General features: G+C 51.2%; 1 protein-coding gene across 1 annotated transcript in view; it reads right to left on the reverse strand.

Moving 5' to 3' along the window:
• PPFIA4 (protein tyrosine phosphatase, receptor type, f polypeptide (PTPRF), interacting protein (liprin), alpha 4) overlaps positions 1–15374 on the reverse strand; it is a 45646-nt gene extending 30272 nt beyond the window's left edge. The window contains exons 1-12 of the mRNA XM_006834119.1: positions 15141–15374; positions 11698–11799; positions 11157–11321; positions 10824–10898; positions 10299–10388; positions 9538–9729; positions 8974–9120; positions 8583–8717; positions 4473–4556; positions 4061–4192; positions 2871–2962; positions 837–945 (exon numbers count right to left, since the gene is read on the reverse strand). Coding sequence (XP_006834182.1) covers positions 837–945; positions 2871–2962; positions 4061–4192; positions 4473–4556; positions 8583–8717; positions 8974–9120; positions 9538–9729; positions 10299–10388; positions 10824–10898; positions 11157–11321; positions 11698–11799; positions 15141–15374 — 1557 coding nt within the window. The remainder of the gene's footprint in view (positions 1–836; positions 946–2870; positions 2963–4060; positions 4193–4472; positions 4557–8582; positions 8718–8973; positions 9121–9537; positions 9730–10298; positions 10389–10823; positions 10899–11156; positions 11322–11697; positions 11800–15140) is intronic.
• Positions 15375–18961: the final 3587 nt, after the last annotated feature.

Genomic DNA, 18961 nt, shown 5'->3' on the forward strand with positions numbered 1-18961 from the left:
GAGGCCAGGGACTGAGAGGTGCTCTAACTTCCACCACTCTATGGCCTTGATCCCCAAGAGCCCCATGGGGCTCTTTTCTAGCTCCTGCAGCTTTCAGTCTGAGCTTCTGGGCAGCTGCTGGACTCTTATAAACATAAAAGGGAAGGGGTGAGGGGAGAGAGACAATTAGGCGCCTCAAGACTGGGCTCCTCCATCAGACTAGGGGTTCCCTCTTTCTCTATGGATATCCAGACATGGAGAAAACCTGGTAATTCTGGGTTCAGGCAGGTGTCATATTGCCCTGAGAAGCCAAGGCCAGCCCTGTTCTGCCTACTAGCTTTCCTGGCTCCTCCAGAACCTCCCAAGGCTGACTCAGACAACATGAATGTCCAGCTGCTTCTCAGAAAACTCCAGGTGCCATCTCAAGGGCCCAGTTAACATGTCATCTCCGTCCCCATCTCCCCCATAAACCACAGCTTTTGTTCCAGAAAGCTTGCCAATTCCATCTTGCCCTTGTCCACCTCCCCACTCTACCCCACCCTGACCACCAGAAACACACGACTGCACACCCAGGCACACGCACACGTACACACACTTCCGTGAGGCCTCAGGGACTGGCTGGCCACCCGCCAGCCCCTACCTCTTGCCCATCAGGAGACTGGAGCAAGGGGGTACAGCTGTCACAGCTGACGATGGCCCCAACCCCAGGGCTGCAGCTGTTGTTAACACGGGGGTGGACAGAGGGAAGGATTTGCACCACACGCCAGCCGTCTGTGTAACTGGAGCCAGGCACGCGGCTGAACTGACCCCAAACTCTCTGGGGGCAACTCCCCACACTCATACCTCCACCCCCTTACCTTGGCAGGCTCTTCCCGAAGTGCCGAGTAACGGCGATGCAGACCGGGGGGTGCATGAGTGGTTGTGGTCAAGGAGAACCGCACATCCGCCGCACTGCCCATGTGTGACCTTGAATGGTGGGGGCAAGAGAAAAGACAGCGTGAGGACTGAGAGCTCCAGTTCACATGCACTAGGTCTAAAGAGCTGAGGGACCAAGAGCTATCATAAATGTTTGAAGGACCGCCACTTAAGTGAGAAAGCAGGCGTATTCCCTGCTGCTTCAAGGATCAGAATAGCCCAAGGGAGGAAGGTCCAGGGAAGCAGAAGGCCCTTCTAATAGCGAAAGTTGGCTTATGATGCAGCTGGCTGCCATGAAAAATTGAGCTACTCCATCAGAGGTATTCAGGTGAAGGCCCTTTAGCCATCTGACTAGAATGGGGCAGGCACTGAGAGAGGGTGGAAGGAATGATCTCTTAGGTCCTATGAGCTTGGGGAGGCTTTATTTCTTGGTCTCCTTAGCATTCTTCTTTGGGTTTCCCTATAATCTGGACTAAGTCCCTGGCTGAAATCTATCCCCAGGAAGCTTCCAGAAGCCCTGACATTTTATCAGAGACATGATCTAAAGAAACCATTTTTTACTTCTCCAAGCATCAATTTAAACCCTGAGATTTTTTTTAAGCTCCCAGGAATGATCCTCTGGAATATCTGGAAGCTTACCCTAGTGATACACCCCCCACCCCCACAATCCCTTCCCAGCTTGGAACCCTTGAGAGAAGAGTGAAGGGATAGGGTGACCCATATCTTGGAATTGGGATTGAAGTGCAGGGGAGAAGAGGGGATTAAACAGGAATTCCCCTCCTTCCAGCTAAGTTCCAATTCTAAGATGGGTTGAGAGGTCAAAACCAGGAATTCCCAACCACTAATGAAAGCATGTAGTAACAAATGGCTTAGTATTCTCTGAACCATGACTTATTAAACTGACATGGTTTGGTCCCTTCTGAGCAACCCACAAGAAGGAAGAAGTAGGAGAAACCCCAGCTACCATTTTCTGTTTCCATTCCCTGCTTTTTTCCAGACCATGAATAATTTCGATAAACTTGAAGATGGTATTCAAGCCTGGTGTACCACCACAGACATTCACAATCTTCTCTTCTTTAAGCTCAATATCCGTTTCCCTAATTCAAGTACTATACCATTCCCCCCCAAAAAAACACCCACAAATTTCCTTTAATCTCTTTATGGAAACTGACCCCTACTACCTTACATAATATGCACAGGGCTGAGGGGAACTACAAGGGCTCTGATCTAGGAGACTAAGGAGACACTGACCTTGAGTGGCATCATCTACTTCGGTCTGCTCAACCTGAGGACAGGCCTGAGGTATGAAGTCAATGCCAATAGCCTCACTAAATGGGTGGATAACTCCAGAAGTTACCTAAAGTATGAGCCTAATTCAAGTATTAAGTAGGAAGTCCCATTCATCATCTCTTCAATGTTTTTAAGAAAAAAGCTAACCACAACCTTAGTATTGATCAGGCATCTCAACTGCCAACAATAAGAAAAATTTTGATGCCTCATTTCAATTTCTCCTGATGCCTTTCTGCCTACTACCTGCTATGTAAATTTACGTGGCTTTCAACTCTCAAACAACAATCCTCTAGAGCCCTAAAGATGGTTTATCAAAAGAACTAGAGTGAGTGGCACTCTCCTTCAGAGTCCTGTGGGATGTGGATGATCATGGAATTCAGCAGGTCCTTCCCCAACACCATGCTCCGCTGTCAAATAAGCAGGAGACGGGGCCTATATCCCACGGCCCTAGGAAGGAGCCTCATCTGCTTTACTTAACTCTTAGCAGCCCTCTGAGGACAGTGTTTTCTCTACACTGCCCAGATGAGCTAGATGACTCTGAACAAGTTCTCTGAGCTATGATGTCCCACCCTGAATAGGAGGAGGGGGCTGAAGTCCTGGGCGGTCTTTTGGTGGAGGGAAGTCTCCTTCCTCAGGGTCCATCCAGGACCCCATCCCAGCACACCTAGCCTCCCGCGCTCCAGTACCTGGAGTGGATGCCATCCACAAACGGCCCCCCTCGACCCTTCAGCTGGTCCACCTCTTGGCGCAGCTTCTCAATCTCTTCAGACAGGCGGCCCTGTGCCAGGCAGACCCAGGGTGAGGGGGAGGCCAGGATGAGGGCCAGGGAGGGGCAGAGAGGGAGAGTGGGCATCAGAGAGGGACAGAGAGGACAGGAGAATTGGGGAGAGGCAGAGAATGCACTACAAAGTCCAAAGTCAGGGGCCCCAGCCAGGCCCACAGATGACACAAAAAAGAAAAAATTCAACTGAAAGGGTCAGCAGAGGGGCAGGCAGAGTGTCTGAGCCAGAAAAAGGGTCTGTTTGGAGAAAGAGGCTATTGCTGACCCCTCACTACCACACACTGGCATGGCGAATGAGGCTGGGCAGCAGAGGGGCCCCAGTTCCTCCCAGACCTGGCAGACATTGCTGAGGCAAGGACAGAGGCTAATCCTCCAAGAATTACTGGACTCATGCCTGACCGGGGGATGAGGCCTCACCAAATCATTTTGTTTGGGCCTTCCACTGGGCCTCTCTGCTGCCACCACCACCCTCTGCCCTGAGTCTATCTATGGCCTTGGTTTCTTCTTTTCAGGTCTCTATTGTGAAGGGCTGTAGTGAGGACTGGTAAAATCATGTATGTACACGGGATAACGCAGAGGCTAACACAGAGCCGGGTATCACAGCAGCTGCAAGAATACAGGCATTTTCTTCCCACCCGGCCTGGGCGGGGCTGGCGAGCAGCTGGGTACCTTGTGATGGTGCTGCTCCTCTATTTGCCGCTGGGAGCTCTCCAACTCCTGGATCAGCGTGTTCTGGGGGAAACCAGCTGTGAGCTAAGGATCCTGACCCCGCTACTGCACAGGCCCAATTCTCCTTCTCCTATTCCTGATCTGACCTTCTGGATCCACTCTCCCACCCACAACCCCAGCCTCACCTCCCTCTCCCTCAGTTCTGTCCCGCTCCATCCCTGTCCAGTCTCCATCCTCTCTCCAGCTCTCCAGACCCACAACAAATGTATCTAGTCCCAGCCCCGCCCCCTAACCTCTTCCCAATCCCTCCCTTCTAGGTCGACCAGCTCCACCCACACCTTCCTAACCACACCCCTCTCTACAAGCCCCTCCCCTCCAGGCAGCCCCGCCCTCCTCACGCATGCGCTCTGCCACAGCACTTAGCACCTTTTCCTCTAAGGCCGCCATGCGCTCCTTGAGGTGGAGTTGCAGTCGCTCGTTTGACTCGCTAAGCAACCGGTCCACGGTGTCTGACAGCCGCTTGTTGTGGTCCTCGTTCATTTTCTCCCGCTGGCGTACCTGCACAACCACACTGCCTTATACCTGGACCTTCTCCCAGCCCTCCTCCAGAGCCAACCACCCAATCCAATCCCTCCAGGGTTCTTGTAAACGGATCACCAGTGGGATATCTCCCTCCAGCGCTCTGACCACTTTCTTCCCCACCTTCGGGCAGACCTCTTCCCTCCCTCATGGACTCTTTCTGTCCAGGCCCCTCCCCATCACTGCTACTGTCCTTCCCCAGACCCCACCCTAAGAGTCTGGGGAGCTGGGAGCTGAGGACACAGCATGATGCTCTCACCCTTGCCAGCTCCTGGTTCTTCTCCTCCAGCTGTCCCTCTAGCTGTCTCAGGTGCTCCTCAATGTTGCCATGCCGCTCTTCAGCCTAGGGGTAAGGATGGACCAGCAAAGCTCATTGATGTTTTTGATCCTCCTGTTCAAAACCACATAACCTGGTTCCAGGGTGGTCTTAGAAATCAGGGCCTTAGGTACCAAAGACTTCTGGCCCTTCTTTCATCCTGGAACAGAGCAGCCCCCACCATGGCTTCTTTAGACCACTCCTTCCTGGTCAAGACACCATAAATCCTCCCCATGCTTCCAGAAAAATCTCCCCTTGAAAATATGAACTATACCACAAATCTCCACCATGCCCCCAGATAAATGGACCCACACTTATCAGCATGGACTCAAGCCAGAATGATGTTGTTCTGTGCCATGGATTCGGTTCCGACTCATAGCAACCCTGCACAGGGTTTCCGAGGCTGCAAATCTTGACGGGAGCAGAGAGCCTCATCTTTCTCCCGTGGGACAGCTGGTAGTTTCGAACTGCTGACCTTGTGGTTCGCAGCCCGATTTGTAACCACTACACTACCAGAGCTCCCTGGATCCAAATCCTAGCTCCCTCTCTTACCAAACAAATGTGTGGCCTTGGGTGAGTTACCACTGAACCTTAGTTTCCTCAATTGTAGACATGGTATGTAATAAAAGAACCTACGCCCACTGGGCTACTGAGAGAACTAAATGAGATAATCCATGAAAAGACGCAGAACATAAGCCCACAACTCACATTCTTTGTTGTGCAGTTGACTCATCTCCAACTCAGGGAGCCTATGACAGAGTAGAACTGCCACCCTAGGATTTCTAAGGAGTCCTGGTGTGGTATTATAGGATAAGTACTGGACTGCTTGTCATGATCCACACAATCAAAAGCCTTCACGTAGTCAATAAAACACAGGTAAATATCTTTCTGATATTCTCTGCTTTCAGCCAAGATTCACCGGACATCAGCAATGATATCTCTCATTCCCCAGCCTCTTCTAAATCCAGCTTGAACCTCTGGAAGTTCTCTGTCAATGTATGATTGTAACCGTTTCTGTATGACCTTTAGCAAAACTTTACTCGCTTGAGATATCAAAGAGATTGTCCTACGATTTCCGCATTCCGTTGGGTCACGTCTCTTTGGAATGGGCACAAATATGGATCTCTTCCAATCAGTCGGATTGTGTGGATCATCACAAGCTATGGACAACACTGAGAAGTATGAGTATTCCAGAACACTTAATTGTACTTCTGAGGAATCTGTACCTGGATCAAGAAGCAGTTGTTCGAACAGAACATGGGAACACTGAATGTTTTAAAATTGGGAAAGGTGTGTGACAAGGTTGTGTTCTTTCACCATATTTATTCAACCTGTATGCTGAGCAAATAATACAAGAAGCTGGGTTCTATGAAGAAAAACGTGGCATCAGGATTAGAGGAAGACTCATTAACAACCTGCGATATGCAGATGATACAACCTTGCTTGCTGAAAGTGAAGAGGACTTGAAACATTTACAGATGAAGATCAAAGAATACAGCCTTCAATATGGGTTGCATCTCAATGTCAGAAAAACAAAAATCCTCACCACTGTGCCAATAAACAACATTCTTATCAATGGAGAAGAGATTGAAGTTGTCAAGGACTTCATTCTTCTTGGATCAACTGTCAACACTCGTGGAAGCAGCAGTCAAGAGATCAGATGATGTATTGCATTGGGCAAATCTGCTGCACAGGAACTTTTTAAAGTGTTGAAGAGCAGAGATGTCAGCTTGAGGACTAAGGTGCGCCTGACCCAAGCCATGGTATTTTCAATAACCTCATATGGATATGAAAGCTGGACAGTGAATAAGGAAGACCGTAGAAGAATTGATGCCTTTGAGTTGTGGTGTTGGAGGAGAATACTAAAAGTGCCATGGACTGCCAAAAGAACCAATAGATCTATTTTGGAAGAAGTGCAGCCAGAGTGCTCCTTGGAGGCCAGGATGGCTAAGCTTCGTCTCTCATACTTTGGACATATTGTCAAGAGAGAACAGTCACTGGAGAAGGATGTCATACTGGGTAAGATGGAGGGTCAGAGAAAAAGAGGAAGACCCCCAACGAGATGGATCAGCCAGGTGGCATCACTGATGGTGTCAAGTGTGACAGCGGTAGTGAGATTGGCCCAGGATCGGACATTGTTTCGTTCTGCTGTGCATTGGGTCGCTATGAGTCGGTTCAGACTTGATGGCACCTGACAACAACAACAACAACAACTGGACTGCTAACCATAAGGTCAGCAGTTCAAACCTACCAGCCGTTCCTTGGAAAACCTATACAGGATCACTACAAGTTGGAACAGACTCAACAGCACTTAACAACAACAAAAACAGTCTTTACAGGAGCAGATCACCAGGTCTTTTCTCCTGAGGAACCACTAGTTGACTGGTTTTCAGTTAGCAGCCAAGTGCTTAATCATTGTGCCACCAGAGTGACTCCCAACCCATGTTAGCCTGGGTTGAACTGGTTGTAAAACCAGTTCAGGCAGAGTGATCTGTCCTTTCTTTTATGTATCTCCAAAGACAGAGGCTCCATGACTCCCCCGACAAGGTCTTCGAGAGTATCACACATCTGACAGAAAACCCTTCCTTAAAACGCCCCTGCAGTGATTAATTTGAACACATGAATCACTTCAGCCTAGCCCTTCTTTTCAGGTTTTGGGGGACACCAAAGCTGACTGCTCAGCATCCCACACATAACATCCTGTGCTGAAATGTAAACCTAGTCCTTCTTACCTAGGAAGTAGAAAGACCTTGTTGTTGTGTGCTATCAACTCGATTCCGACTCATAGCGACCCTATATAGGAGAGAGTCCAACTGCCCCATAGGGTTTCCTGGGCCGAAATCTTTACAGAAGCAGATCACCATGTCTTTTCTCTTGCAAAGCCACTGGGGTGTTAAAGCCACTGAATGCTTGGCTCAGCACCACCATGGCTCATTGGAAAGACCTCAGAGACAACCAAGTCCAACCCCACCCTGACAGAAATAAGGACACGAGTCAGTAGCAGGTCACAGAGTCAGTTAGTAGCAGAATCAGACATGCTCATGAGTCTACTGAGGGACGGCCAGGCTGTGGGTTCCATCCCTAGAGCACCCACACTGGCCAGCTCCTCTCCTCTAGAGGCCCAGGGTGCTTTCCAAATCTGAGTTCCTCCCAAATCTTAGTTCCTCCTATCCATGGACTGAAGGTAGCTACATAAATCCCACACAAAACCCTCCTAAAAGCCTTCAACCCACTGTAAACACTCCTAAAACTTCTCCTAGTTAACCCACTGTGTATCTCTGTCCATGCATGTCCCTAATTCTTCCAGACCTATTGTTTTCCAGCCTGTACACCTCTTAGTTTATTACTCCATAAGGTTTACTATCCGTTAGGAAAGAAAACAATGCTTTCTTTTATTTATCCTGTGGTGCAAATGATTAATGCACTCAGCGGCTAATCAGAAGGTTGCAAGTTCGAGTCTATCCAGGGGTACCCTGCGAGAAAAGCCTGGTGATCTACTTCTGAAAAACCAGCCCTTGAAAACTCTATGGAGCACCGCTCTTCTCTAGCACACATGGGGTCACTATGAGTCAGAACAAACACAACAGCAGCTGGTCCTCTATCTATCATCAAGCAACCAGGGGTGTCTGCTAGATCTAGAATACTTTCATTCAATAAGAAAGGACGTGTTCAGCCTAAACTCCCACACTCACCCCTTCAAGGATATACTGACTTTGATGATATCTCCTCTCAAAGTTCATCTTTCCAGAGATGAAATGAAAGTCTTAATCTTTTCACTCCAGCCCCAAACAAGACACTATTAATTACAATGGTATACATGATCAGTAAAAAGTACTTTGCATTAGCAATAGCATCTTCTACTAGTTAAAGTACTTTTACATACTTTCTTCTGTAATCATCACAACTCTGTAGGGTGATGAGGACAGGGATCAAGCTTCTTAACTGACAGGCACAAGGCAACATGTATCTTGGAGTCCCTCTCCTCTCACTACCTGACCATACAAGAGCTAGGAGAGTAAGGATCAAGCAGACTTAAGTCTCTGGCCAACTTGCCTTGGTGAGGGCTGCAATTCTCTGGGCCAGCTCAGCCTCCACCTCAGGCAGCGTTTCTGCCTTCCGCATTGTCTGCTGCAGCTTCTGCTCGGCCACCTCCAGCAGTTCCTGTAGGTGTCGGGCCTTCTCCTCACACTAGGAGAATGGAGGTGCAGAAGTGGTTCCAGAAGGAATATTGAAACTTCTCCCTCCTCCCTTACCTGGCCTCAGCCTCAACCTCAACCTGCAGAGAGCAGGTGACAGGTCAGGAGCAGCAGGGGAGGTTGGTTCTAGGCTACCCAAGATGTCCGACTCACCCCACCTGGACGACCTGCAGAACCCCAGGAACTCCTGGGCCACCCATGGAAGGTTCCAGCACAACATTCACCCCCTCCCCACCTGGAGGAGTTACCTGGCGGTGCAGGGACTCCTTGTTGGCCAGCTCATTTTCCAGTTTGTCGTTGAGGTCATGGATGGATGTGGCCTCGCGCTGAGCAGCCAGGTAGCGCTTCTCCAGTGTGGTGATCCGCTCCTCCATGTCATCCTTTTGGGCCAGAGCCTGGGTGGGGGAGGAGGGGACACACAAGAAAGCCAGTAGTCTCCTCTGTCCCCAATCTGTCCATACCTTCCACCAATGCCCGCATCTTCTTCCACTCTCCTGTCAGCTTCTGACTGGTGTCACCCAACATTATGGTTGTTGAGGTGATTCTGATTCTAGAGGAGAACTCTTCTACAACTTTTTCAAGGCCTGTCTCCCAAGGAATCTCTGAGTGGGTTCAACCCTCTGTCTGACCTTTTGAACAGTAATGGTACACTCAAGCATCTGAGCCACCCAGGGACTCCCCTCCCTACACTGGACCCACCAGGCATTTTCTTACCCTCCACACCCGGGGCACCCAGGCTGCTACTCCCCAGTGCCAAACGCCCTGCACCCAGCAAGGCAAGGTTGCTAAGGGCAGACCAGGGCCTCCCTCACCTCACGGAGGTCTCGTTGATGCTTGCTGCTCAGCTCCTCAGACTTGATGAGGTCCCGGCGGGCCGTGCCCAGGTCCTCCTCCAGCTCCGTCACAGCTGCTGTCAGGGTGACTAGTCGCTCCCGGGTCTGGCCCAACTCAAAGTTCTGCTTCTCCAGGAGCTCCTGGAGCTCTTCCACCCGGCCCGCATCATCCTCGAGGGACAGGGAGCCACCAGTTAGCCATCAGCCCAGGCGCCCCACTCCACTGCCCTGGCCCAGGGAAATGGGCGGAAGGACAGCACTTCCAGGCCTGCCCCTGTGTCAGAGCATCCTGTCAGGTACAGCTTCTTTCCTCTGGGCCCAGGAACTCATGCTGGGCATGGGCACACACCCCTGCTTTCCTGTCCATCCCCTAAAAACCATCATTTCTAGCTTTATATGCTGTCTATTCCAGTCTTTTGTAACCCAAAGGAAGGCAGGGTAAAGAGGAACAAATGCTCAGAGTTAGAAGGAAGCTGATGCACAAGGTAGACGGCACCTAGCAATTCAATCTGCACAAGCATGCCATGTGCCCAGCACTACAGTACTGAGTACTGGGCACTACAATCACAATCTACAAACTTCTTTACAGGTAAGATAGGGGCATGAGAGTGAAGCAGGAACACGGGAGAAGACCCCAAATTGAACTCAACCAGCTACACTACTAACCCAAGGCAAGGCAGAGCCCCAACCTCCTGTCTTGGGGAGCATATGCCCTTCTATGTTGCTGTCCTATTACCCACCTTCCATAAGCGCTTTGGTCCCAGCTCGACAGTCCCCTCTTCTTCTGGTACTCCATCCCGAGCCCCTGCCCCCTGCTGCAGGGCAGACACCTATTGGATATAGTCACCAGGCAATGAGTCAAAGAAAAGAGAGCCTCCTCTGTGTTCCAGACCCTTCTGAGCCCCCTGCCTCCTAGACAGCAATCTCTAGCCAAGACCAAAACCAAAACCAAACCCACTGCTACTGAGTTAATTCTGACTCATGGCAGCCCTGCAGCCAGAACAGAGCTGCCCAATAGGGTTTCTGAGACTGTAAATCTTTATGAGAGCAGCAGCCTCCTCTTTCTCTCATAAAGCAGTTGGTAGGTTTGAACCACCAACCTTGAGGTTAGTAGCAGTCCAATGCCTAACCTACTGTACCACTAGGGCTCTCCATAACCAAGATCATGAGGGAAAAGGATGAGGAACAGAAAAGGACAAAGAAGTAAACCAGGAGGGACCTCCAGGAGCTACTGTCTGCAGACAGAGGGTGGACAGGCAGTTTACCTGCTGGTGGGCACCTGTCAACTGCTCCTCCAAGGTGGTAACTCGCTCTAGTGCTGCTCGGAGCCGCTCTCGCACCTGCCCGAGGTAAGGGGAGATGGAGGAAGAAAGGGGGACCCCACTGGGCTCAGGCTGGAGGGGCCTGAGCTGGGTCTACCACCTTTGGGCAGGAGGCAAAGAGAAGGGCATTCCAAGAGGGAGGGAACCTGGAAGGAGGACCGCAAAATGAGGCTAACAGTAGGCAGGAGCCAGTGGTTTTCCCTAAACACAGGATGAAGGAATCTCAGAGAAGGATGGGGGTAGGCCAGGCAGTGTGCCAGCCCGCAGCCCGGATACCTTCTCATCCAGGGCCTTGTGGTGCTCAAACAGCGACTTGAGGGCCTTCAGCACCTCCACCTCACTGGAGACCCCTGAAGGTGACTGGGCCTGGCGCTTCACCACCGTCATCCGCAGAGAGCGCTCATGGCGGGACACCAGGCACTCAAGGTGTTCCAGAAGCAGCTGGCAGGGAGCAAGGAGGGAGGACAAGTTGTAAGTCAGTAGGTCACCTAGTAGGCACCAATACAGCCACACCATTGTTCACACATTGAAATGCTTCCATGCTGTTGTTAGCTAGCCCAGTCAGCCAGGACATAGCCACCCAATGCACAATGGGATTGAAATATCCATGGCAGTTAGTAAAGTTATGACCCCAAATGAATGCCCACCTTGGCCTTTTCCCAAGATCCCAACCTTCCAACAGTCCAGCGACTACAGGTGAAACACATCTAGTTATATAACTTAAATATAAGGCAATACAGAAGGGTAAAGCTGGAGCTGGACATGCTCGCCACGGGTGTGCACACACGCACACACTCATCAGGCCATCTCCACTTACCCTTGTGTTATTCCGTTCTGCTTTCAGCTCTGAGATCTCCTCCTCTCGCTCTAGAAGCTGCTCCCGACACATGCTCAGCTCCCGGGTTAAGGTGGCAAATTCCTGGAAAAACCCATGGCAGATTCAACCTCTGAGGAGTGGTCCTGTGCTCCAAAGTCAGGGGTGGTATCCTCTTACCCATCCCATAAAAATTCTTTATCCGTCTTAGGGATACCAGGACTAGGGTTGGATACAAGAGTGAGAAAGGCACGGAGCTCTACAGCCCTCCCCTCCAGCCGCCCTTATGTCCTAGGTCCTCCCTCCTACTTTGCATTTTGGTTTCTTTGGCAAGTCAATCAAGTTTGGGACAGTAAGAACCCAATAGAAACTGATGGAACTTCAACGAGGAAGAGAAGGACATTCTGAAGATGAACTCTGAGTGGGTGCCCCAAGGAACTCCTACACCAAAGCTTTGCAAGCTGTAGTAGCCAGAGACATAAGAGCAGGCTGAGGGCTGAGGAACCTACCTGTATGGGAGCAAGAGTCTGTTGAGTTGCCCAGTCAGACACAAAGGCCAGCTCTAGCTTCCTAGGCCCCCATCCATCAGGCCAGTCCTGCATCCTGTCACCTGATGCTACAGCACTTGCCCTTGGTGAAGACCACCTCCCATATTTGCAGGTTCGACATCTCCAGAGACCTTCCCAGGCCCCATCCTCCATTAGAACAAGCAGACACAGTGAGAGAGGTTCGTGCTCATAGACCCAGGTCCACCTGTAGTACTTACCTAATTAGATTTTATCTCAGTCCAGAAAGGTTTTCCAATGAACACCTGTACTCTCTGGACAGCGGAAGGCAGAGGGTAACTGAACAAAGGCTGGTCCTAACCCAGATCCTCACTCACAACTCAAAGACTCATGACTAAAAGAGAACTCCCAAAGCAACCTCTTCCTTATCACTTCAGGTCAGACTAAAGGAGGCCGGGAGGACTGTGGGAAAGGGAATAAGTCACCCAGAGGTTCAGAGCCTGGGCAGTGACTAACCTCAGACGTGTTCAATGATTACTGCCTTTCTGACAAGATCATGGCCAAAAGAGTCAAGCATTTCACCTCTGGAAGCTTAGACCTGGGCTCAGTACTGCTTCACCCTCAGTTTACACACATGCACACACACTTATATGAAGGTACACCCTCAGCCCCTCACCTTGACACCACCACCAAAAGGCTGGTGCTCTTACCTCCCCTAGCCTCAAAGCTCAGCAGCCTCATCTTTCCATTCCCGGATGTCTCCCCACTAGCCAACTCTAACCCAGCTGACACACTGCTGCCAGAATCAATTCTCAAAGCACAACATGATCCTCAAAGGTAATACAAACTCTTCTCCTGGTTCCCAGAGGTCCCAAGCCCATCTTTCCAAATTCTCTCCAGGGTCCTTTCTACACTGTTGCTTCTTAACACCAGCAAGCCTCCCTGATACCACATCTCTGTTCCACTTCCACGGGCTTCCTCCCAAAAGAGCCCAGCCCTGAGAGGGGCATCACATCCTGATCAATTTCCACCCATCTTTCAAAGCCCATCTCAAAGGATGCAGCATCTTGCAGCCTTCCCAGAATCCCCAGCCAGTCTCTCTCCTGCCTCTGAAAACTGTTGTGGAGAATGGCTAAGAGCACTAGATTGGGAGTCCATCACTCAACCCCAAAAATGTGTAAGCACCTACCACATGGAAGGTTCTATGCTAGCTAAGCACTGGAATACAGTGCCAAGAAAACACAGTCCAGTGCTCTGCAAGCTTTTAATATGAGCAAGCAGGTAGACCTGAGATCAAATTTCAGCTTTGCCTTCCCCCAGAGCTGTGTGACCTTGAACATGTTACATAAACTCTTTGAACCTCAGTTCTCTAACGTATACGACAGAGATATAGCCCAACCTCAAGTAGCACCATGAGGAGCAAATGAGCCAGTATACAGAAAGCACTTAACACAAGTCCATCAAAGACAGTTATTTTTATCACTGACATTGTGTTTCACAACCCTTTTTGGCCTCTCATCTTCCTCTACATTCTCTTGTAGTCATCTGAGTTCTTGTTTATCCCCTTTCTCGTCCATGAGCTCCTGTGGACAGCGACTGACTGGCTCATTCCCTCTTGGGCTTTTTCAGAGCTTTGTGTGCCCCATTGTAAGAGGACCATCATTCTCCTCCACAAAGCTTCACAGTCTGCTCCCATCACTCGTGAGCTCTGTGAAGGAGACACATCACCTCCAGGCTTAACCCCACCTCTCCTCCCCACACACAGGAGAAGGAGCGGAGTCTTGAGCTGTTTGGCTCCTCAGGGTGGGCTCTCCAGTCCAGAGAGGTGGACAGGACAGGACTGATCATGAAGTCCCATGCACACTATGATTATGATCAAGGGAGACAAACCTGCTGCTCCCTGGGCCTCGCTACCAGGTTAAGCACATCCCTTCTTTGACAAATCACAGGTAGAGGGTCCAATAACCCAGGTTTCTGCTCCATTCTGCATCCTCAGAGCATGCATTTGCCCTGAGGTGTCCCTCACAATGGGTGATAAGTCAGAGACAATAGAGAACTCCCAGTCAAAGTGACTCAATAAAGTCTGGTGTAGAAGTAAGGTACATAGCCTATGGAGGCCTGGGTTCCGTTCCTCCCTCACTATCTGCTAACTGGGTGGACATGAGCAATCTTTAATTTTGTCACTTTTAAAATGCAGGTGGTGGTGATGATAGGATGAGCTTTAGAATTATTGAGAATTTCAGTGAGGTGATCCACGCTAAGTGCTTTATAAAGCGCAACGCCTAGGGAAGCCAGGTGTGGCACTGCAGGCTAATGCACTGGACCGCAGCTTGGTTTGAACCGAAGGTCAGCAGTTCGAGTCTACCAGCTACTCCTTGGATATCCTATACAGAGTCACTATGAGTCAGAACTGACTCGATGGCACTTAACAATATGATTGCTTCTGTAAGGATTAAAACCCAACCCAATGCCACTGAGTCTATTCTGACTCAAAGCAACCTAATAGGTCAGGGTAGAGTTGTCCCACTTAACAGTGGGTTTGAACAGCTGACCTCTCAGTTAGCAGCTAAGCACTTAAGCCACTGCTCCACCAAGGTTCCTTCGATAAAGGGTCCTATTGTTTCCCCCACCTCGAAGAGTTGGAGCAGATGGGCTGAGATTTCTTTCCAGTCTAGGGTGCCATCTGCTGGTCACCTGGACTCACTGCAGTTGACCACTATGCCAGGGTTTTCTAACAGCATCCATTTCTCCAGGTTAAACCAATTCCAGGTTGAGGCGCTTGGGAGCAACATGGGGAAGGGTTTATGTTGGATAATGAAGAAGAATAAAAGTTCTGCGAATGCTATTTGTTTGTAAGCAAATTGATGCAGGAGAGCTTCTGGCTGGGCCAGGCTTGGGGAGGGGAAGGTGCTGGGGGTGGTCTGTACCACCAGGCCTTACCTGGGGGAGGGCAGAGTTAAGGTGGCGCTGGAGCTGGTCCCGCTCATGCAGGGCATCCTGGAGGCGGCTCTGTGTGGCTGCCAATGTCTCCTGACTCTCCCGGAGAGACTCCAGTAACTTCTCCCGCTCATCCAGCATGTTCACCATCAGCTGCTCAAAGTTGGCGTCAGCATCGGCGCCATGGGGGGGACCCAGGGGGTCTCCCTCATTGATTGTGGGCATCACTTCACACATGGTTGGGGGTGGGCAAGGCCTTCTCAGTGTCGGGGGACAGGGGAGGGGCTCACAGGGGTGGCACCTCCAGGACGACCCAGCCTGTGGGTCTCAGAGTGGACAGTGCCAGGTGGGTGGGCAAGCAGGCAAGGGCTTCTCCCATGCCATCAGTTGATCTTGCTCTGAAAGGGGCCTGGTGCCCCAAAGGCCCCAGTAGAATGGAGCCCAAAGGCCTGGCTTGACCTCTCAGGGCTGGGGCTGGGTTCCCTGTGTCCCCAGACAGGTGTGCAGCAGCCAAGTGTGGCCATGACAGGCAGGGATGCCAGGGCTGAAAAAGCGTCCTTCTCTTACACTGAACGCCGGAGCCTGGCAGAGTTCCAGCTGGGTCTAGCAACACCCATCTTTTCTGGAGTGCAGTGAGCTGAGCCTGACCAGGTCTGTGGGAGAAAAGACCAACCGCTGTGAGGATTAGCAGAGAGAGGGCATCCAGGGGAGGGAGCAGGGAAGGGGTAAGCAGGGACCTGCACCCAAATGTGGGGGGAGACTGAGGGGTTGGCAGACTAACTTACTCTGTGGGCAGGAGGTCACCTTCCTTAGCTCAGGAGCCTCTGCCTCCAGCAGCCCCTGTCTCCCCCTCCTCTACCCCCCACAGCTGTCAGAAGTGCAGCCGCAGTGGTTCCCCCACCCACGTGGCTCATTGGCCAAATATAGAAATGATTCAGTCAGCGGGAGGGGAGCAGCCAGTAGACTGCCCAGAGTCCTCTAGAGACCTGGGGGTAGGAGAGTAGAAGAGGAAGAAGTGGTGTCCCCAGCCCCTCTCCTACACTCAGGCCAAGGCAAGTGCAGAAGGGGTAGACAGGCTCTTAGGGGTTAAAGGGCTCCATGAAGTCCACACAAGTTGGGCTCCTGGGGGGTCACAAGACACACAGTAGTCTCTGCCAGGCACACTGACCCCACCCACACAGCTCCTTAGAGAGGCGCTGCTGCCAGCCAGAGGGCCCATCATTCAACAGGAGGTGCTGGCTAATTCAGTCCCATTTCTGAAGCCTGTCTAGGAGCAGTGTATTGGGACCTGGCAAACAGCAGACTTCCACACTGAACACATAGCCTACCTCCTCTGGGCTGCAGCAGGGACTGAATGACCGGAAGGAACTCGGGGCTGGTGTGGGATGGGGACAGAGGTATGGGGGTCTCCTGCTCACAACTCCATACTACTACCCACTGCTGGCTCTGCCACTCATCATGGAAGGTGGCCACTATGTGTACAGCCTGCACCAGTGACACCTGGAGGCTGGCACAGGTAAGAGCAAAGGAAGGTGCAGCGAGGAAGGCACTGCCCAGCTGCCTACTGCCAGCTGCCAACTCCCCTGCTGGAAGGCCACAGCCTGAGTCCGTGACAGGGGCTGTGAAGGTCCAGCACACAGCTGGGCACTCGGACATGCTCCACAATGACACCTTCCTTCCTTCCTCCCCTTGCCTTCCCCTCCCCCAGAGGTGAGATAGGGGCAGCTGGGGAGATGGGAGACCCAATGTGAGTGAGCAGTCAGATGCTGGATGGCCCCCACCCTAGCATGTGACAGGACTGAACCCTGTAGGGGAAACCAGAAAAGGACCAAGCATCTTCCCCCTGAGTCCCCCTGTCACCCCTCCAGGATGCTGAAATTGGCAGCACTAAGAGGGGGCTGGGAGTCCTGGTGTGCCGCTTTGGGTTAATGTATCAGTCTGCAAATTCGTTTGAACTGCAAGGTTGGAGTTTCAAGCTTACCAGCTGCTCCTTGAAAACACTATACAGGGTCGCTATGGGTTGGAATCGACTCTACGGCACTTAACAACAACAACAAGAGAGGGCTGAGTCACATAACAGTTGGAACATCAGACTGAGAACTCCAGGGCTTCATACACACAGCCGTTACCAAGCAGGTCATTAGTGTACACACACATACATGCACATACGGACAGACCCAGGAGCATGGAGACATAGAATATATACATATGTGGTCACACACATGCTCCCAGACATAGAAACTGCGCAGGAATTCTGGTCAAGAGGATCCTTTCCCCAAGCCAAGCAGCCACAGTGGAGGTTAAGGTCCCAAGAGGCTACAAGTCTGTACTCCATCTATCCCACCCTACTGCTGCTGCCAAGGCAGCCCACGCACAACTCCGTGTCCCACAGAGGAGTTGGAACAGACTTGCAGGAGCTGTCACCTCACTCACTGATGCTAATAACAGCAAATGCTCCAGCTCTCCCACACACTGTGTCCAGGCCCCTTCACCTCAGTCCCGAGGTTTTCACCTCCCACTACAGTAGAAAGGCCACAAGGCCCCATGATTCCTCTCTAAGCTCATTGCACATCTCCCAACACATACTACACACACACACATGCATGCACACACACGTGCACACAAGTACCAAGAAGAAAGAGAGTCCAGAGAGGAGGCCAAGTGGCAGAGGCTGAGCTTTAGAGAAGAGGGTGTTCAGCTGCCCTGGGAAGGACCCCAGCTTGTCAGATCCCAGGTAGCTTGTAATGTAGTGTAAAGGGAGGCACCCAGCAATGAGACTTAGGAGGCTGGGATGCAGTTCCACCACAGACCAACTGGGTGACCTTGGGCCAGCTACTGTACTAAGGCATCTGCTGTAAGATAAAACCCAGGATCCCTGCTTTGCTTTGCTACCTTACAGAGATGAGCAGAGCTTTGAAAATTAGAAAACCTAAACCCACTGCCATCAAGTCGATTCCAATGCACAGCAACTCTACAGGACAGAGTGGACCTTGCTCCATAGGGGAACAGACACCCTCATCTCTCTCCCTGAAAATCAGAAAGCACCCTACAATTTCAAGGGAACATGAATTACTTTGGAGTCCCAAGGTAATGCCGTTAACATGCTCAGCTGTTAATGGAAAGGCTAGAGGTTCAAGTTCACCCAGAGGTACCTTGAAAGAAAGGCCTGGTGATCTACTTCTAAAAAACAGCCACTGAAAACTCTAAAGAGCACAGTTCTCTGGTGCACATGGGGTCACCAAGAGTTAAGAGAGGACTTGACAGACCTGGTATATTTTATGAATCACCTATGTGTTAGACGAAGGTGGGCCAGGGGGAGAAGAGCTGGGAAAGGAAAGCAGGCCCCTTTTACAGGCTCCCACACTCCTCACTGGATGGTACCCTGCAAGTGCTTGCTTTGGGTGCTGGAAGCTTTTTCACCAAATCACCCTGGTAATTCTAGCAGCTAAGAAGCAGGCTTTGGTGCCACTAGTCCAGCCTTCCTCCAAACCAGTGCCAGGTTGCAACTTCACTTCCCCTAGCCAGATGACATCACATTGAGCAGGTGGATGATGAGGCTGGAGAGAGGTGACCTCCTGAGCCCACCCCATGCACAGGCACAGTGTGGGCAGAAGGGAGCAGTAGAGCAGCCGTGTCAGGACACCTGGCTCCTGCTGGCTCCAGGGCTGTCTTTAAATAGTGCAATTCTCATCTCAACCTAACAGAAGCTTCCTCAACTCCTGCCCAATTTCTAAGTAACACTCACAGGTCCTGATTCAGAGGTGAAAGCTGCCGGTACTCAGAGCAAGCACTTGCAGGAGCCCTCCCAGTGAGGAGCGTGGGCA

Source organism: Chrysochloris asiatica, unplaced genomic scaffold (assembly GCF_000296735.1).
Source record: "Chrysochloris asiatica unplaced genomic scaffold, ChrAsi1.0 scaffold00009, whole genome shotgun sequence".
Taxonomy (NCBI): Eukaryota; Metazoa; Chordata; class Mammalia; order Afrosoricida; family Chrysochloridae; genus Chrysochloris; species Chrysochloris asiatica.